Raw genomic sequence first — 21497 nt, forward strand, 5'->3', positions numbered from 1 at the left:
TTCTTAGTGCAAGGGGTTGAGATGGGGCAGGAATTGTTAAGTGTATCCAGGAGGGTTTCTTAAGTCAATATTTGGATTGTCCATCGAGAGGAGGGGCTGTACTGGACCTGGTGTTGGGTAATGAGCCTGGCCAGTTCACCGGGTGAGCAGTTAGGGAACAGCGACCACAACTCCTTAACTTTCAGGGTAGCTATAAATAAAGGTAGGCATGGTCCTTGCAGGAGAGTCTTAAATCGGACTAGGGGAAATTACGAGGGCATTAGGCAGGAACTAAGAGTTCATTGGGAACACTTTTTTGTCAGGCAAGTCTACATTAGATATGTGGAGGGTGTTTAAAGATCAATTGCACAGAGTATAGGAAAGGTATGTTCTGGTTAGAAGGAAGGGTGGGGATGGAAAAATTAGAAAACCTTGGGTGTCCAGAGAGGTGATGAATTTAGTCAAGAAGAAAAAGGAAAATATGTAAATCTTCAGAAGTTAGGATCAAACGAAGCACATGAGGAGTGTAAAGAAGTCAGAAAAGAACTGAAGGGAAGGAGGAAAACCAGGAGGGGCCATGAGAAGTCCTTGGCAAGTAGAATTGAGGTGAACCCCAAGGCAGTCTATACATACATCAAGAGCAAGGGGATAACCAGGGAGAGGGTGGCACCACTCAAGGATTCAGTTGGATGCAGAGAATGTGAGTGAGGTATTTAATGATTACTTTGCTTCAATATTTACCAAGGAAAAGGATATGGAGGATCAGGAGGTCAGAGCTGAGTGTGTAAATATATTAGGATATTTAAACATCAAGGTGGAGGAAGCGTTGGGCCTCCTAATGAGGATTACGGTGGATCAGTCCCCAGGGCCTGTTGGGATTTATCCCAGTTTAGTGAAGGAGGCAAGATATGAGATTGCTGGGCCCTTGATCAGAATCTCTGTGTCCTCTCCAGCCACAGGTGAGGTCCCGGAGGACTGTCCAGTGGCTAATGTTGTACCACTGTTTAAGAAGGGAACAAGGGACTATGCTGGGAACTAAAGATGAGTGAGTCTCACGTCAGTTATAGGGAAATTACTGGAGAAAATTCTTAGGGGCAGGATATATGAGCATTTGGGAACTCATGGCTTAATTAGGGAGAGACAGCGTGGCTTTGTGCAAGGCAGGTCATGTCTTACCAACTTGATTGAGTTTTTTGACAAGGTGACGAGAAAGATTGAAGAGGGTAGGGCAGTGGATGTTGTCTGCATGGATTTTAGGAAGGTGTGTGACAAAGTCCCTCATGGGAGGCTAATCCAGAAGATTAATGTGCATGGGATCCACGGCGAATTGACTGGTTGGATTCGGAACTGGCTTGTGCATTGGAGGCAGAGGGTAGTGATTGAAGGGACTTATTCGAGGTGGAGGTCCGTAATTAGTGGTGTTCCGCAGAGATCTGTGTTGGGACCTCTACTGTTTGTGATGTATATAAATGACCTGGATGAAAATGTAGGTGGGTGGGTTAGTAAATTTGTGGATGATACCAAGATTGGTGCAGTTGTGGACAGCGTAGAAGACTGGCAAAGAACACAGCACAATATCGATCAGTTGCAGATATGGGCTGAGAAATGGCAGATTGAATTTTATCCAGATAAATGTGAGGTGTTGCACCTCAGTTGGGCAAATGCAAGGAGACAGTACACTGTTCAGGGAAAGGTCCTTAACGGTGTTGCTGAGCAGAGAGATCTTGGGAGCCAAGTTCATAGCTCCTTGAAAGTGGCTACACAGGTCGATAGAGGGGTTAAGAAGGCTGATGGAACGTTCGCTTTTATTAGTTGAGGCATTGAGTTTGAAAAGTCAGGAGGTTATGTTGCAACTTGATAAAACTCTGGTAAGGTCTCATCTGGAGTATTGCATACATTTCTGGTTGCCCCACTGTAGGAAGGATGTTGAGGCTTTGAAGAAGGTGCAGAAGAGGTTTACCAGGATGCTGCCTGGTTTAGAGGGCATGTGCTATCATGAGAGGCTGGATAAACTTGGGTTGTTTTCTCTGGGGCATCGGAGCCTGAGGGGAGACCTGAAGGAGGTTTACAAGATGATGAGTGGCGTTGATAGTGTAGACAGGGAGTATCTGTTTCCCAGGGTTGAAATGTCTCATACCATTGAAGGTGAGGGGGGTGGGTTCAAGGGGGATATGAGGGCTATGTTTTTTACTCAGAGAGTTGTGGATGCCGGGAATGTGCTGCCTGGTATGGTGGCAGAGGCAAAGACATTCCAGGTTTTGAAGAGACGTTTGGATAGGCACAAGGATGTAAGGAGATGGAAGGATATGGACATGGTGTAGGTAGGAGAGATTAGTGTTTGAGAGTTTTTGATGTGCTGTTTAGCTGCTTCGGCACAACATTGTGGGCTGAATGGCCTGCTCCTGGGCCGTACGCTGTATCTATTAACAGTGCTTTGGCGCACAGGAGATCTGCGCCAAGCAGCGCTCAAGCAAATTTAGCCAAGCCAAAGTCCAGTGCGTAGTGTTTTCCACTGAAGCAGAGCGTCATGCATCGTGTCCCATAAGTCCAGATCCTGCTGCCATTGGCGGCCTCCAGTGAGGTTCCATCACTCTCTGCCTTATAGTCAGTGGGCGATACTCGTTTGAGTGCTCGTGTCACACAGGAAGCATCACTCTGAAAGGGTGTCTGTAATGAACAATAGATGACCTTGGCAGCTGGAACCCACAGTATTCACCAACCTCCGATGTCCTTTTGAGCTGGTACTGCCAAAGTTACGTGGTGGTTGGCACCTCTTGGTGTTCGTGCTAAAGTGTGCGTAGTAGAAACACAGACTCGGCGTTGTCTGGTTCAGAGCCACGGGCAGGAGTCTCCTGCAGACTCTGCTGACAGGGCCTATTGAGACAGGGAAAGGACGAGGAACGAGGCACGTCTGCCTGGCTGAGTGTAGACTGTCAGCCATTTTAGCAAGCTTCCTATAGCCCTTTACGGATGTATTAGTGAGGGCTGTGCAAACTTGATCGGGTATTTGTTGCATAAAGAATGTTTTAAAAATGGAACAAGGACAGTGATTGCCCAGGAAAAATTGCATGTGCTCCATTAGTACTGAAGGCCTAATGTCACCCAGGCCGGGCGAGAAGAGCAACTGTTTGGCGTGCTCAGATTTGTACAGTCTGTAATAGGTGAGCTTTTGGATTGACATATTTACCACAAGCAGGCGGGTCGTCTAGTAGACTCACCACTCTGGCTGCAGTGGAACGTTCAGCACAGCTTTGTGGGCCGAAGGGCCTGTATGTGTTCTGTGTACTTAGTGATGTTATGACGTGGTAAAATTTGGTATTTCCTGCAGTGATTTCTTGCAGCACGAACTGGGCTACCGCCTGTGCAAACTACGTGGTAGTGTGCTGCTCGCAAAACTCCAGTAGCTTCAAAGCGATTGCAGTGGTTGACCCGTCCGAGAGCATCAGGGTCACCAATGTATGATTTTGTGAATAAAACATGCGCAAATCATTTTTTTTTGTGCTTAACAAAAGCTGCAGCCCTTTAACTCCATTACTAAGAAACCAAAAGCAGTCACCTTACACTGACGTCATTACATCAGATGTTGTCTCTTAAAGTGAACACAACAACTCAAAAATGGTGTTCGTGAATTATGTAGAATAGTTTCTATTATGAGCAATATGTGTCATCTGTCCCATTACGTTACCCTACACCAGCGTGGATAACTGCACTCACCTCAACTCTGAACTGATTTCACAGCCAACAGACTCACTTTCAAAGACTCTTTACAACTCATTTCTTAATATCATTTCTTTTATTTGCAGAATTTGTCTTCTTTTGCACATTGGTTGCTTATCAGTCTTTGTTTATGTATAACGCAAGATCGAGAGCAACACACACACACACACACAATGCTGGAGGAATTCAGCAGGTCTGGCAGCATCTATGGAGAGGAATGAAAAGTTGGCGTTTCGTGCTGAGACTCTTCGACGGGACTGGAAAGGAAGAGGGAAGAAGCCGGAAAATGAAGGTGTACAAGCTGGTAGGTGACAGGTGAGTCCAGGTGAGGGTAAAGGTATGTGGACGGAGGAGGGGTGGGGGTCAAGAGAAAAGCAGGAGGTAATAGTTGGAGAACGTAAAGACTGATGTATAGTTTTATGTATAGTTCTGTTTTTGTAAATCCTGCTGAATTTCTTTATTTTACTGTAACTGCCTGCAAGAAAATGAATCTCAAGGTAGCATATATGAACTGCAATAATAGATTTTACTTTGACTTTAACAAAATATGCCGTCTATCTAAAGATCATAAGACCGTAAGCAATAGGAGCAAAATTAGGCCATTTGGCCCATCAAGTCTGCTCAGTCATTTCATCATGGCTGATCCACTTCCCTTCAGCCCCAATCTCCTGCCTCCCCCTACCCTCCCCCCGTACCCTTCATGCCCTGACTAATCAAGAATCTATCAACCTCTTCTTTTAATATACCCATTGCCCTGTGGCAATGAATTCCATAGATTCACCACCCTCTGGCTCAAGAAATTCCTTCTCCTCTCCATTCTAGAAGGACGCACCTCTATTCTGAGACAGTGTCCTCTAGTCTTAGACTCTCCCACCGCAGGAAACATTCTCTCCACACCCACTCTATCAAGGCCTTTCAGCATTCGATAGGTTTCAATGAGATACCCCCTCATTATTCTGAATTCCAGTGAGTACATGCCCAGAGCCATAAAATGCTCCTCAAATGATAAGCCTTTCAATCCCAGAAAGTAGAAGTGATGTTTTTATGAAGTTATGTCAGAGAAATCTAATTTCATTTAGGGTTGCTTATCAACATACTGTACTTCCTGTCCCTGGTGATGAAATAATTACATCACCATGGAGACCATGGGCCAAAGGGTCCATGGTCTCCATGGTGATGTGCTGCATCAGTCAAATCTGTATCATTACATTCAGGAGTGTGGAATTTCCACTTGCTTCTATTAAGGTTACAAGTAGGCTAAGCAGAATATGTTGTTACTGACAAGAATATTATCAGTAACTAAATTAAATTAATAACTAAATTCTGGGAAGAAGCAATTTATTGTGTTGCACACTATATATTTACACTGGAAATCTTGTAATGAATCATTTAGTTTTCCATTAAATCAGAGCATTCACTTTGGCATCTCAATAATCTATCAAATTTCAAGGACAGCTGTCAGCTGAACCACCAACATTCTCCTTCTTATCTGTTGAGTTCCCATCTTCTCTGTTTGCAGCTTGAGTTGCAGTCACTGTCTCCACATCACAAGGGGAGGTAGAGGAGGTTAGATCACCTTTAGCCTTTGTAACTGTTTGACTTCTCCCAGTTGCCGTTGCATCTGTCTCCCAAGGACAGACCTCGGCAAGGTTAGATCTCTCCACAGGCTGCGGTTTTTCCTTGTCACTCTGAGCATCTCCTATTTCCCAAGGACAGATGACCCCAACTTTAGATGTATTACTGTTCTCTCTGTCTTTCACATTTCCAGATGTTGTTCTCAGTTTCAGTGACAGTGCTAACCATTTGGATTGTGACGACGAATCATTTGTACCTTTTGACTTCAAGGTGCCTTGTATGAATGATCCTGGGATAGCTGCAAATACCGACTGAGACCGTCCCTTCTTCTGATTTTGATTGATTCTTGTCTCTTGTGAAACCGTGTCCCATGGACAGATATCTGCAAGTTTAGATTCATCAGTGGGCAATGCTTTTTCCTCTTTCCTCTCGGTATCACCTGCATCCCAGGGACAGATGTTTGCAAGGTTAGATCTATCAGTGGGTAATGAAGTTTCCTTGTTTGTAATAGTATCTCCTGTGTCCCAGGGACAGATATCTACAATTTTGGGTTTATCAGTGGGCAGTGACGTATCCTTGTTCTTAGTATCTCCAGAGTCCCAGGGACAGATATTTGAAGCTTTAGTTTTATCAGTGAGTAATGAAGTTTCCTTATTCTTGGTATCTCCTGAGTCCCAGGGACAGATCTCTGTGGCTTTGAGTTTATCAACGGGCAGTGATATATCCTTATTCTTAGTATCTACTGTGTCCCAGGGACAGATATCTGAAGCCCTAGTTTTATCAGTGGGTAATAAAGCTTCCTTGTTGTTGGTATCTCTAGTATCCCAGGGACAGATCTCTGCAATTTTGGATTTATCAATGGGCTCTGCAGCTTTCTTGTTCTTAGTATCTTCTGAGTCCCAAGGACAGATATCTGCAAGGCTGGATTTATCAATGGGTTGTGGGGCATCCTTGTTCTGAGCATCTCCTGAGTCCCAGGGACAGATCTCTGTGGCTTTGGATTTATCAACAGGCAGTGATGAATCCTTGTTCTTGGTATCTTCTACTTCCCAGGGACAGATCTCTTCAACTTTAGATTTATCACTGGACTGCGACTGGCCACCTTTGTTGTCTCTGTTCTTCTTGCCTGGCGAAACGAGCTGTTTCAGTGACAATGTTAATCTCTTGTTCTGTTGCAATGAGCTATCGGCAGCTTTTGCACTCTGTAGAAATGATCCTGGGACTGCGGCACAAACAGATAAAGACCGTCCCTTCTTCTGTGCACCAGTCATGCACCCGGCTGATGCCTCCTTCAGAAGTAAGTCCCACGGACAAATGATGGCAGGGTTTGTTGATGGACCAGCACCTGAGATTTTGCTCTTTTCAACAGACAATCTCTTTTCCTGTTGTTTCTCCATATAACCTGCGTCCCAGGAACAGCTCGGCATGCCATTAGCTCCGTGAAGTTGTGAAGATGTTTCCTTGCTCTGAGCTTCCCCTGCATCCCAGGGACAGATCTCGGCAATTCTAGATTTATCGGTGGTCTGTTGGTTGACATCTTTGTTTCGTGCCTTACTTGGTAACATGAGCTGTCTCAGTGACAATGCCAATCGCTTACCCTGTTGCATCGAACCATTAGTGTCCTTTGCATTCAAGGTGCCTTGGAGAAGCGATCCTGACACACCAGCGCCAACAGATAAAGACCGTCCCTTCTTCTGGTCCTCAGTCATAGTCGTGGGTGACGCCCCTTTCAAAACGACGTCCCATGGACAAATAACGGCAGAGCTTGTAGATGCCCGTTTTAAGAGGGTCATATATTTGTCCCGCTTGCTTCCGCTGTACTGCTGAGTAGATTCTGAAGACGAATCTTTGGGTATATCGGTTGGCTGTGTTTTGTCTTCTTTGCCCTTGCTCTCCTTTTTCCGTGGACTGAACTCCATAGATGCAGCTTTACCCATTGAACCCATCACCTCCGCCCCATTAACCCGCTCCTGGTCAGGACTGCCCTTCCCTGCCTCACTCGCTTTGGTGGATTTTTCTCTTTTGCTGCCTCTCGTCTTTCCCTGGTTCACGAGATGTTTCAGGGACAGCCCAAATCCCTTGGGCTGCTTTAAGGAGAGGTTTATGGGCTTTGCTTTGAAGGAGCTATGCATAAGTGATTCAGGAGCCAAAGTGCAAATGGACAAAGACCGCCCCTTCCTCTGGTCCACACTTATGTCCGCCATCGAGTTTCCCCTTCCTGTTGTATCCCATGGACAAATAATTGCACTATTTGTTGATGCTTGTTTTATCAGTGACATGTATTTTTCTCGCTTATTCTCCCCTGTTTTGGCATGACCTGCCTGCTCAGATTCTGCCTTATTGGTATTGGAAGGCACCTCTTCGTGTTCTGTCTTTGAAGATTCAGCCGATTTACCAAGTCTGGTTGGGGACGAGCTGGTCCCTGAACGCTTATCTGCTGGCCCCCGGGGTTCATTTCGACTTGCAGCCGCCTCTTTCACGTCCCCACCCAGACTGCCGCCCATGCCAGCATGCCGAAAGCTGTGATGTTTCCTCTCCGTGTCCACGGGTTTCTTTCTGCAGTCCAGCTTCCCCGAGGAGTGCGATCTGTCCACGCCGCCGCTCTTGATTGTGACATAGCCGACGTGTTTGTGATACCTTGTCTCAGCAGACGGGGGCTGTAGGTTCTGGGAGTCTGCGGGGTGAGCCAGACACTTGTTGCGGCCATCTTGTAAGTGTAGTCTTGCTGTGCTTTCCGTGTGTACCTGTTGCCTGTCCCCTCTGGTCGTCTTAACTGCTTCGTCCGGCTGCGCCCCGACGGTGGGGAGCTGGAGGCTGGTTGGTGCTTGCTTGGTTGACAACTTCTTCGGAGCTCTCTCGCCGACCTGCTTTGGGTTCTCCTCACTCCTCCTGGTGAACATTACGGCCTTTTCCTTCGCGCAGGTGACCACACTGAGAGACTTCTGCAGGGTGCCCGGTTTGGAGGACAACGAGGGCTTGTCCACTGTTAGGTTTTGCGCACTGGCCGACTTGCACACCAGCGGCGCTGCATCCAGTGACTCCGTGTCCGACCTCTCCGAAGCTTTTTTTGCCAGTTTCTTCCTCATCAGGGAATCCAGCAGGGAAGGGTCCCTTGTGGAGGAATCTGACCTGCCAGAGTGACCATCCCGGTGGCCCCTCATGTGGTCATACGTACTGTGGGACTTCCTTATTGAAAAGACTCGTTTGATGGAGTCTTCCCTAACCTTCATGCTGGAGCTGGAGGGTTCATTAAATTTCTTCTTGTAGGAACCCGAGTGACTTCCAGTTCCGATGGATCCACCCCTCTCAATCCTACTGCACTGCCGGCTCATTGAGTCGGGAATCTCCGTGATGCGTTTGATGATGGAACGACCTAGCCCCCTCCTCGAGCTCCTCTTCTTCTGAAGGTGTGGGTTGTTGGCAGTCATCTTCTTGGTTTTGTGGATTTCCAGTTGAGCATAAAGCTTCTTAAACTCATCCTGGAAGAAAAATAAGGAAACGTTAGTGATTCCCAGAAGTTTCCGGTAGAGTTACTGAGCAGGATTAGTGTGGTTATTATAGTGGTTAGCATAACACGGTTACTATTAGACCATAAGATATAGGAGCAGAATTAGGCCATTCAGCCCATCAAGTCTGCTCCACCATTTCATCATGGCTGATCCATTTCCCTCTCAACCCCATTCTCCTCCCTTCTCTTTGTATCCTTTGACACCTTGACTAATCAAGAACCTATCAACCTCTGTCTTAAATGCACCTAGTGGCCTGGCCTCCACAACCACCTGTGGCAATGAATTCCACAAATTTATTGCCTTCTGGCTAAAGAATTCCTCCTCATCTCTGCTCTAAATGGACGTCCCTCTAATCTGATGCTAGACTCACCCACTGCAGGAAACATCCTCTTCACATCCACTCCATCTCGGCCTTCCTCCAGGGGCACAAGTTTCCTCTCACAGTCCAGAGATGTACAGGTTAGGGTTAGTGAGTTGTGGACACGCTATGTTTGTGCTGGAAGCGTGGAGACGCTTGCGGGCTGCCCCCAAATCCTTGCCGGTTTGATTTGAGGCAAACGACACACGTTTCAGAATCAGAATCAGGTTTGTTATCACCGGCATGTGTTGTGAAATTTGTTAGCTTTGTGGCAGCAGTACAATGCAATACATGATGATAGAAAAAAAACATGAATTATAATAAGCATATAAATATTAAAGAGTTAAACTAAATAAATAATGCAAAAATAAAAATAAAAATGTCGTGAGGTAGTGTTCGTGGGTTCAATGTCCATTCAGAAATCGGAAGGCAGAGGGGAAGAAGCTGTTCCTGAATCGCTGAGTGTGTGTCTTCAGGCTCCTGTACCTCCTCCCTGATGGCAGAGGGGAAGAAGCTGTTCCTGAATCCCTGAGTGTGTGTCTTCAGGCTCCTGTACCTCCCCCCGATGGTAACAATGAGAAGAGGGCATGTCCTGTGTGATGGGGGCTCTTAATGATGGATGCTGCCTGTCTGACGCATCGTTCCTTGAAGATATCCTGGATACCAAGGAGGCTGGTGCCCAGGATGGAGCTGATTAAGTTTAGAGTTCTTTGCAGCTTATTTTGATCCTGTGCAGTAGCTCCCCACCCCCCCCCCGCCCCGGCCCCCATACCAGACGGTGATGCAGCCAGTTAGAATGCTCTCCATGGTAGATCTGTAGAAATTTGCGAGTGTCTTTGGTGACAGACCAAATCTCCTCAAACTCCTTATCTAAGTTAGTCCTATCTGCCTGCCTCTGGCCCATATCCCTTCTAATCTTTCCTATTCATTTACCTGTTCAAGTGTCCTCTAAATGTTGATATTATACTTGCCTCTGGCGATTCATTCCATAAACCAAGCTACCTCTGCATGAAGAGTTGCCCCTAAAGATTAAAGATCAGCTTTACCTTTCCAAATGTCTTGATTGTTGTAATTGTACCTGGCTCTACCACTTCCTGTGGTAGCTCGTTCCATATACTCCTCTGTGAAAAATACTTGCCCCTTACTCTTCTCTCTCACTCTAAACCTATGCCCAAGTAATGGAGGATAGGATGATGGTGTTTGATAAAATTAGGGAAGAGGCCCAAGAGCAGAACAAACCCGTGCCCTGGAGCCATTAGCCTGATCGGTATTGGTAGTTGCACTGGATGTGGGGTGGAAATACAGTATGTCTCTACCAAAAGACGTGTAAGGAACCCCTTCTGTCCGCTAGCCTGCAGGTCACCCATGGGCAAAGTGTAGCACCGGCTTAGCCCACCCCCCCCAATCAGGGAGCAGGTGGTGAATGGTCATATGAGTAGTCGGTGCAGATCACAAGTCCTGGTTATGCGACCTCTGACGCCAGGCAGACAATCTCTGAAGAGTATTGATAATAGCTGGGGTCACCCGTCTTGTAAAGACACTGCCCAGAAGGTGGCAATGGCAAACCACTTCTGTAGGAAAATTTGCCAAGAACAGTCATGGTCGTGGAAAGACCATGATCGCTCATGTCATACGACATGGCGCATAATGATGATGATGATTAGTTTATTATTGTCACGCATACCAACTTACATAGAAAAGCTTGTCTTGTGTACTGTTCATACAGATCAATCATTACACAGAGCATTGAGCTAGAATCAGGTAAAACAATAACAATGCAGAATAAAGTGTAAAAACTACCAAAAGAGTGCAATGCGGGTAAATGATAAAGTTCAAGATCAAAACGAGGTACATTGTGGGGCCAAGACTCCATCTTATCGTACAAGAGTCTGATAACAGTGGCTCAAAGCTGTCCTTGAGACGGGTGGTAGGTGCTTTCAGGCTTCTGTATCTTCTGTCCAACGGGAGAAGGGAGAAGAGAGAATATTGGGGTGGGTGGGGTCTTTGATTACACTGCCTGCTTTGCTGAGGCAGCGAGACGTGTAGACCGGCTCCACAGAGGGGAGGCTGGTTCCTGTGATGTACTGAGCTGTGACTACAACCTTCTGCAGTTCCTTGTGGTCACGTGCAGAGCAGTTGCCAAACCAAGCTGTGATGCATCCAGATAGGAGGCATTCTGTGGCGCTGCGATAAAAATTGCTGAGGGTCAACAGGGACAAGCCAAATTTCTTTAGCATCCTGGGGAAGTAGAGGTGTTGGTGAGCTTTCTTCACCATGACATCAACGTGGCTGGACGGGAACGCTGCTGTAGTTTCCACATTTGGATGGGAGCGTGAAGAATAGGTGCCCAGTATGACAACCACCAGCTACTAAATAAGTGAATCACCCTCTTAAGAACCTTCACTTAAGCGAATGTGAGAGATTTTCCTGAGCAAGGTGAAAATGTACAAGAAGATTTAGAGACAAAGGGTCATAGGGGGCAGGAATGGAGCGAAACCATTCTGGTTGACCTGACTTTGTGCACAGGTTTTGGAACTACTGTCTATAAACGAAAGAAGGTCTATAATGGTGTGAGTTTATGTTGGTAAACAATAAATTTCATGATCTATGTCAGTGATAATAAACCTGATTCTGATTCTGGTATTGAATTAGTTATGTAGTAGTGTGATCACTCGAGTTGAGTATGATGTCCTCTTGAGGTTATTCCCTTAATGGAGAAAGCCTGAGTGTGACTTTGTCTAACTGTGGAGGGTGTTGCACAGGTAGCCACTACACGGTCCTTGACAGATCGGGGTCAGGGTCCAGTGACATGGAGTGCAAGATGACTGGGGACCCTTCACTGCTGCAGCTTCCTCCACCTTCACTGCCATTGTGAGGTGTCATCATCCTCCGGCAGTCTTGATTGGACTGCCCTTCGTCTGGAACCTCCCCCTTGACCTTACACCTTGGGTGACCCTGCCGGGAGCTAAGCACCAGATGGCATCGGTCCATCTCTCTTGGGGATCTCAGGAACTGACAATCATCTCCGCCATGACAAGGTGACGATGCTTGGAGAAGTGAACTAGTTATGTAGATAAGTTTTTTTAACTATCAGATCTAATTTTCACTGATGCACTGATGCAATGCTTGCTACATTAGAGTTCTTAGATTCATAGATGTACACAGCACTGCCACAGGCCAGTCAGCTTCCACGTCCAATGTTCTTAAAGCTGGTGTCGGAACTGAGGTGTATCTGAGAAGATTTTTGTTTATCAAGGAAACGTAGACAATGTTGGAAACGTACAGGAGCCTGAAGACACACACTCGGCACTTTGGGATCAGTTTCTTCCCCTCTGCCATCAGATTACTGAATGGTCCATGAACCCATGTACATTACTTCACTATCTTTGCTCCCATTTTGCATCACTTAATTTTTAAAATATATATTTTAGTCTAATTTATAGTATATTTTATGTTTTGCTCTGTAATGTTGCCACAAAATAACAAATTTCACAACATATGTCAGTGATAATAAAGCTGATTCTCATTCTCATTCTGACTTGTAGGGAAGTCTAGAATTGGAACTGATAATTTTCCCCTTTGTCTTTCAACAGAGACTGGGTTAAGAGGTGTTTTGACAATCTGCTGCACTACATTTTGGAGACAGATCCCAAATTATCTTCACAATCACCAATTTACCACCTTCCAGTTAATGTCCTTACTTAATAACTGACAATTAATTAAATGGCTTCTGGAATGAGGAGATAACCTTGTTAACACATATGAAATGTTCCAAGGTCAAATGCCTCTCTCCCTCTCTATTTCTTTAATATTGCTTAACAGGACATGACATAAACACAAAAACATAGGAGCAGGATTAGGCCATTCGGCCCATCGAGTCTGCTCTGCCATTCCAGCTTGGCTAATTTATTATCCCAACCCACCCTATTCTCCTGCCTTCTCCCTGTAACCTTTGATACTCTTACTAATCAAGAAACTATCAATCTCTGCTTTAAATACTGTATACTCAATGACTTGGCCTCCACAGCCACCTGTGGCAATTAATTCCACAGATTCACCACCCCTTGGCTAAAGAAATTTCTCCTCATCTCTGTTCTAAGGGGACATCCCTTGGTTGCAGAGGTAGAGGAGCATCGAATCTATGGTTCCAACAGTTAAATCCTTGCACAAGCTAAGCAACATTATTGACAAGGTCTCATTTGGAACTGCAGACTTCCAGGGCTGGCTGACAAGTAGATATTTTCCATTAGTTCCCCACTGCCAGCCTAGCTAACCTGTGTACTTTGTACAGTTGAAGATTAAGACATAGGAGCAGAATTAGGCCATTTGCCTCATTGGGTCTGCTCCCACCCCCATCCTTCTGCCTTAGCTTCCTGTAACCTTTGACACCCTGACTAGTCAAGAACCTATCAACCTCTGCTTCAAATGACTTAGCTTCCACAGCGATCAGTGGGAATGGATTTCACAGATTCACCACCCTCTGGCTAAAGAAATATATATACACACTTAGATAATAAATTTATTTTGAACTTGAACTTGGTCCTAAACTTTCCCCACTCCAGAAAACATCTTCTCCACATCTTCTCTATCTAGGCCTTTCAATATTCGGTAGGTTTCAATGAGATCTCCCCTCAATCTTCGAAACTCCAAATACAGGCCCAGAACCTTCAAACGCTCCTCATATGTTAACCCTAGTTGAGCATCTAGTTTAAGGGTTTCCATCTACTCACCCTGATGTCCTCTGGGTCCAGGCTGTGCTCACTCCAGGCAGACGTGATGCTGCTGTTGAGATAGGAACCGGAGCATCGCATGTCAAGTTCATCCTCATACACCTCGGCCACAACGTCCTCCCTCAGAGGCATTCCCAAGTGGAGAAACTGCAAGCAGAAATCCAGATCAGTTGGGACACACGAGATTGCAGATGCTGGAATGTGGAACAGCAGTCTGCTGGAGGAACTTGGTGAGTGGAACACCACGAAACACAGAACGTTACAGCACAGTACAGGCTCTTTGGCCCACAATGTTGTGCCGGCCTTTTAACCTACAGTGAGCGGTAGGGCACTGAAGAGTGTGGTAGAACAAAGGGATTTGCGAGTACAGGGTCATATTTCATTGAAAGTGGTGTTATAGGTAAAAAAAAGCTTTTCACACATTGGCCTTCATAAATCAAAGTACTGATTACAAGAGATGGGATGTTATGTTGAAACTGTATAAGGCATTGGTGAGGCCTGATTTGGAGCAGTGTGCAGTTTTGGTCAGCTACCTGCAGGAAAGTTTGAAAGAGTACAGAGAAAATTTACAAGGATGCTGCCGGGGTTGGGGGAACTGAGTTATAAGGAAAGATTGAACTTTGTTCCCTAGAATTTAGAAGATTGACGGGAAATCTAACAGAGCTATATAAAATTATGAATGGTATAGATAGGCAAGCAGGCTTTTTCCACTGAGGTTGGGTGAGACTACAACTAGAGGTCATGGGTTAAGGATGAAAGGTGAAAAGTTTAAGGGGAACGTGAGGGGGAGCTTCTTCACTCAGAGGGTGGTGAGAATGTAGAATGAGTTGCCAGCAGAAGTGGTGGATACGATTTCAATTTCGACATTTAAGAGAAGTTTGGATAGGTACATGGATGAGATGGGTATGGTGGGCTATGGTCCAGGTGCAGGTTGATGGCATTAGGCAGCTTAAATGGTTCGGCACAGACTAGATGGACCAAAGGGTCTGTTCCTGTGCTGCAGTTTCCTATGACTCTATGATTATCAATCTAACCCTTCCCTCTTACATAGCCCTCCATTTTTCAATCGTCCAGGAGCCTCCTAAATGTCCCTAGTGTATCTGCTTCCACCACTGACCCTGACAGGGCGTTCCACATACTCACTTCTCTCTGTGTAAAAAAAACTTACTGCTGACATCCCCCCCTATACTTTTCTCTAATCACCTTAAAATTATGCCCCCTTGTATAAGCCATTTCCACCCTGGGAAAAAAGTCTCTGGCTAGCCACTCAACTTATGCCTCTTATACGCTTCTATCAAGTCATCTTGTCGTTCTTTCCCCCAAAGAGAAAAGCCTTAGCTCACTCAACTTACCTTTATAAGACATACTGAAGCCATCATCATCATTATATGCCACGTTGTATGACATGGGCAATCTTGGTCTTTCCATGACCATGATTGTTTTTGGCAAATTTGTGCCAAGAAGTGGTTTGCCATTGCCTTCTGGGGCAATGCCTTTACAAGATGGGCGACCCCAGCCATTATCACTACGCTTTAGAGATCTGACCATGTGTGCAAAGAAGCTGGTGCCAATATCTTTGATACAACGTTGATTTGTAGAGGAATGATTCAAAGTGACTACGTGAAGAAGATTCCTTGCAATTGCTTTCATATTCACTAGTCCTGTGTGATCCGTCTGACCAAAATCCTTCAGGTAAAATCAGCAAATATTACCACCCTAAGCCTCCCACTTGAGTATCAGTTCCACTTTGGGAAAAAGGCTCTGGCTATCCACTCAATTGAGTCACCTGGGTGGCAGGATGGAGATATGTCTCTACCAAAGGAGATGTAAAGCACTCCTTCCCTCAGCTAGCCTGCAGGTCACCCTTGGGCAAGGTGTAGCACCTGCTTAGCCCCCGATCAGGGTCACATGAAGCCGTGGGAGCAGGTGGTGGATGGTTGTATGAGCAGCCGGTGCAGATCACAAGGCCTGGTTACGTGACCACTGACACCAGGCAGACAATCTCTGAAGAGTATTGATAATGGCTGGGGTCACCCGTCTTGTAAAGACACTGCCCAGAAGAAGGAAATGGCAAAGCACTTCCATAGAAAAATTTGTCAAGAACAATCGTGGTCATGGAAAGACCACGATCGCCCACGTCATTCGACATGGTGCATAACAAACAAACGTACATTGAAACAATGAATAGCATCGTTTGCATAAATGACCAACAGAGTCTGAGGATGTTCTGGGGGTAGCCACACTTCTGGCCCCAATACAGCATGCCCACAAATCACTAACCCTAACCCGTACATCTTTGGACTGTGAGAGGAAACTGGAGTATCTGGAGGAAACCCATGTGGTCACGGGAAAGAAAGTACAAGCTTCTTACATCAGCAGTGGGAGTTGAATCCTGATTCTTACAGCTGGTGTTGGAATAGCGTTGTGCTAACCATGGCACTTTATCTCTGCCCTTCATGACTTTATACACCTCTGTAAGGTCACCCCTCATTCTCCTACGCGCCAATGAAACAAAATCCCAACTGCTCAGTCTCTCTCCATCACTCAGTCAGCAGAGGGTTTAGTGCTGAAGCTCCTGGAATAAATGCTGAACCCACATCCCATGAACTAAGAGCGGTTCCTAAAGGCTTGGAAAGACTGGGGAGGGTCGAGTGTGGAGTGTGGTTATAGTTCCAACCATTAATTCAGACAGTCAGTCTTGCTTTTAGGTACAACTTATCCCACTGCAGTCTGCTAGCGTAGTGGCAATACAACGCCTTACAGTGCAGGCAGTTGGGACCTGATTCCCAATGCTGTCTGTGAGGGGTTTGTACGTTCTCCCTGTGACTATGTGGGTTTCCTCCGGGTGCTCTGGTTTCCTCCCACATTCCAAAGACGTGCATGTTCGGGTTAGTAAGCTGTGTTGGCGCCGGAAGCGTGGTGTCACTTGCGGGCTGCCCCCAGCGCATCCTCGGACCGTGTTGGTCGTTGGTGCATTTCACGCTATGTTTCAATGTACATGTGACAAATGAAGCTAATCTTTCTGAATATGATTAGCTCTCTCTGATGTTACAGCTTGAAGTTTATTTTACGTCTGCAGACCGAGCCTTCAGATAAGGTACGTGGGAATAGGGAGTATTGGTGAATTGAACCCCCTTTACTTGTACAAGTGACAGATAATGCTAATCTTTAAACAGATCTTTAAATTCTTTACTGGAATTCACAGACCAAGGTATGAAAGAGAGGTTAATTTTCACTGTCAGGGCCTGGGAAATAAGTTGGAAATATATAAGCTTCCAGCTCTGGAGGCCATCTCAGTTTTCACTGTTAGTTTAACAAGCAGGTCAGCAATATGTTCCACTCCATCACATCACCACCCAGCAAGGAAGAACTGAATGCTTATCCTCATATCTTTGTTCTCAGAAAGAAGAGCATAGAACATAGAACATAGAACATTACAGCACTCTACAGGCCCTTCAGCCTACAATGTTATAGAAATATAGAAACATAGAAAATAGGTGCAGGAGTAGGCCATTCGGCCCTTCGAGCATGCACCGCCCTTCAGTATGATCATGGCTGATCATCCAACTCAGAACCCTGTACCAGCCTTCTCTCCATACCCCCGATCCCTTTAGCCACAAGGGCCATATCTAACTCCCTCTTAAATATAGCCAATGAACTGGCCTCAACTGTTTCCTGTGGCAGAGAATTCCACAGATTCACCACTCTCTGTGTGAAGAAGTTTTTCCTCATCTCGGTCCTAAAAGGCTTCCCCTTTATCCTCAAACTGTGACCCCTCGTTCTGGACTTCCCCAACATCGGGAACAATCTTCCTGCATCTAGCCTGTCCAATCCCTTTAGAATTTTATATGTTTCGATAAGAACCCCACCTCAATCTTCTAAATGCTGTCCTTCTAACCTACTCCAAGATCAATCTAACCCTTCCCTCCCACATGGCCCTCCATTTTTCTATCATTCATGTGCCTAACTCTGCCAAGTACGGTCCCAAGCCCGGATGCAAAAGGGGGGGTGTTGGACATGGGGCCAGCAACCCCATCTCATAAAAAAAACAGAGCTACAGAAACACTAACAGAAGCTGCAAAGATCTTGTCCCTGGGAGAGGAAGCACCTCCATCCAGAGGACGTATGAGGTCGTGTGGTGAAGGCGCAAGCCACAGGGCTGATCAACCTTCTGTCGGCCCAGGACAGAGCTGTTGTCGCTGGCCTTTGACCCAGTAGGGGTGATGGGCTTAAGAAGAAGGAGGATGTGCCTATCTTAGAGTCTCTTAAATGCCCCTAATGAATATGCCTGTACCTCTGCCCCTGGTAGCGTGTACCACGTACCCACCACTCTGTAAAAACACCTTTAACACTCCCCCTATACTTGCCTCCAAACACTTTCAAATTATGCAAACAACAGGAATTCAAATTATGCCTCATTTCCACCTTGTGAAAAAAATCTCTTATTGTCCATGCAACCTATGCCTCTTATCATCTTGTACACCTCTCTCAAGTCACCTCTCATCCTCCTTTGCTCCAAGGAGAAAAGCCCTAGCTCATTCAACATAGAACATAGGAAGTACAGCACAGTACAGGCCCTTCAGCCCATGATGTGGTGCTGACCTTTTAACCTGCTCTACGATCAATCCAATCCATTTCTCTATCATCCATGTGTCTATCTAAGAGTCTCTTTTATGGTCCTATTATGGTTATTATTCTATTATGGATTTATTGAGTATGCCTGTAAGAAAATGAATCTCATGGTTTGTATATGGTGACATACATGCACTTTGATAAGAAAATTTACTTTGAACTGAAATGTCCCTAATATATCTGCCTCCACCACCTCCCCTGACAGCATATTCCACGCAGCCAGCACTCTCTGTGTAAAAAAACGAACTTCTGACATCCCCCCCACCCAATACTTTCCTCCAATCACCCTTGTTGCCCAGTAAAGAGTCTCTCACTGCCCACTCAATCTATGCCTCTTATCATCTTGTACACCCCTATCAGGTTACCTCTCATCCTCCACCCTCCTCTTATAGTTAATACTCTGTAATCCAGGCAAACCTCATACTGGTAACCCCCCTCTGCACCATCTGCAAAGCCTTCACATCCTTACCGGCATGCAGTGACGAGAATTGTGCACAATACTCCAAAGAATTTCACAGTATTCCCAGACCCTCCCTGACACCTTTTGTGTCTCGAAATCTGTCCAACACCTTCTGAAGAAATGTGGCCTCTTCTGCCGTATGTGCAAGTGTCACCACTCGCTCAGCCCTGAATCTATTAACGTACAGTAGAGCACAATGCACACCCTTCAGCCCATGATGTTTTGCTGACATTTTATCCTCTGGAACCGTTCCAGAATTGTTGTAAATGCTTTAGAACATAGAACATTACAGCATAGTACAATGTTATGCCAACCTCTTAAACTACTGTAAGATCAATCTAACACTTCCCTCTCACATAGTCCTTCTTTTCCCTTTCATCCATCTGCTTATCTAAGGGTCTTTTAATTGTCTCCAATGTACCTGCCTCTACCACCGGCCCGGCAGCATGTTCCACTCACCCTCTGCGCTTTCTATAAAAAACTGACCTCTGACATTCCCCCCATACTTCCCTCCAATCACCTTAATTATGTCCCCTTATATTACCCATTTCTGCCCTGGAACAAGTTTCTGGCTGCGCATGCAATCTGACCATGGGTGCAAAGAAGTTTTGCTAGCTGGTGCCAGTAGCTTTGATGCAGCTTAGATTTGTAGAGGAACGATTCAAAGTGACTACGTGAAGAAGATTCCTTACAATTGCTTTCATATTCACTAGTCCTGTGTGATCTGTCCGACCAAAAACCTTCAGGTAAAATCAGTAAATATTACCACCCTAAGACTCCCACTTGAGTACCAGCTCCCCTCTGGGAAAACAGTCTCTGGTTATCCACTCAATCTATGCCTTTTATCATATTTTACACCTCTATCAAGTCACCTAGATCGTATGAGCAGCTCATGCATGTCACAAGTCCTGGTTATGCGATCACTGATGCCAGGCAGATACGTCTCTACCAAAGGAGGAGTAAGGCGCTCCTTCCCTCCGCTAGCCTTCAGGTCACCCTTGCGCAAGGTGTAGCACCTGCTTAGCGCCCCCGATCAGGGTCACGTGAAGCCATGGGAGCAGGTGGTGGATGGTCGTACGAGCAGCCGGTGCAGATCACAAGTCCTGGTTATGTAACCACCGATACCAGGCAGACAGTCTCTGAAGAGTATTGATAATGGCTGGGGTCACCCGTCTTGTAAAGACACTGCCCAGAAGAAGGCAATGGCAAAGCATTTCTGTAGAAAAATTTGCCAAGAACAATCCTGGTCATGTAAAGACCATGATCGCCCATGTTAATACGACACGGCACATAACGAATGTATGATCAAGTCACCTCTCATCCTCCTTCGCTGCAAAGAGAAAAGCCCTAGCTCGCTCAACCTATCTTCATAAGACATGCTAAAGTACTTCATCAATTATAAAATGTTTTCAAAGAGAAAATCCCTAAGAAAGCGTTGGTACCTTGGGGACGAGGAGCAGAATTAGAGTCAGCGTGACGGTGAGGTGAATGTGAACGAAGAAGAGTACTAGCATCCAGTCCGGGTGAAGAGTGGTCGCCATGGTGAACCTAAAGGAAGAGAAGTACTTTATCTTAAAATCTTTGGTGGTTAATGAAAACAATACTGTGTTTTTTGGGAAGGATGAACTCCATCAGTGGTAGCTTAGCATTTACTAATTCAGCTTCACAGAAGTGAACAAAAAGATTGAATGTGATTATAACTTGGTTTATTATTGTCAGACTTTCAATGGAAAACTTTGTTTTGCATGCCATCCATTCAGATAATTTCATTGCAACAGCGCGTCGAGGTAGAGCAAGGGAAAACAATAACAAAAGTGCAGAATGAAGTGTAACAGCTACAGAGAAAGTGCAGTGCAGGTAGACAATGAGGCGCAAGATCATAATGAGGCAAATTGTGAGGTCAAGAGTTCATCTTATCGTACTAGGTTCAATAGTCGTATTACAGCAGGATAGAAGCTGTTCTTGAAGTTTGAGCTTCTATCTATCTAATTATCTATCCTGTTAACAATCTATTATTTATAAGACTATAAGATGCAGGAGAAGAATTTGGCCATTTGGCCCATGGAGTCTGCTCTGCCATTTTATCATGGATAATCCATTTCCCTCTCAGCTCCAATCTCCTGCCTTCTCCCCATAACCCTTCATGCCCTGGCTAATCAAGAATCTATCAACCTCTGCCTTACATATACCCAATAACTTGGCCTCCATGCCACCTGTGGCAATGAAGTCCACGGATTCACTCTTTGCTACAGAAATTCCTCCGCATCTCCATTCTAAAAGGATGCCCTTCTATTCTGAGGCTGTGTCCTCTGGTCTTAGACTGTCCCACCCTAGGGAACATCCTCCCCACATCCACTCTATCAAGGCCTTTCAACATTCGATAGGTTTCAATGAGGTCAGGCCCACAGCCATCAAATGTTCTTCATATGGCAGGCCTTTCAATCCCGCAATCATTTTCGTGAACCTCCTTTGAACCCTCTCCAACGTCAGCACTTCCTCTCTTAGATATGGGGCCCAAACCTGCTCACAATACTCCA

At 45.6% G+C, this 21497-nt stretch overlaps 1 protein-coding gene across 1 annotated transcript in view; it reads right to left on the reverse strand.

Moving 5' to 3' along the window:
* Positions 1-4922: 4922 nt before the first annotated feature.
* The window catches only part of LOC134340648 (metabotropic glycine receptor-like), a 209551-nt gene continuing 192976 nt past the window's right edge, over positions 4923-21497 (reverse strand). Inside the window, exons 9-11 of the mRNA XM_063038104.1 lie at positions 20403-20508; positions 13869-14015; positions 4923-8750 (exon numbers count right to left, since the gene is read on the reverse strand). Of these exons, the coding sequence (XP_062894174.1) occupies positions 5142-8750; positions 13869-14015; positions 20403-20508 (3862 nt within the window). The 3' untranslated portion in view covers positions 4923-5141. The remainder of the gene's footprint in view (positions 8751-13868; positions 14016-20402; positions 20509-21497) is intronic.

This window comes from Mobula hypostoma, chromosome X1 (assembly GCF_963921235.1).
Source record: "Mobula hypostoma chromosome X1, sMobHyp1.1, whole genome shotgun sequence".
Classification (NCBI taxonomy): domain Eukaryota; kingdom Metazoa; phylum Chordata; class Chondrichthyes; order Myliobatiformes; family Myliobatidae; genus Mobula; species Mobula hypostoma.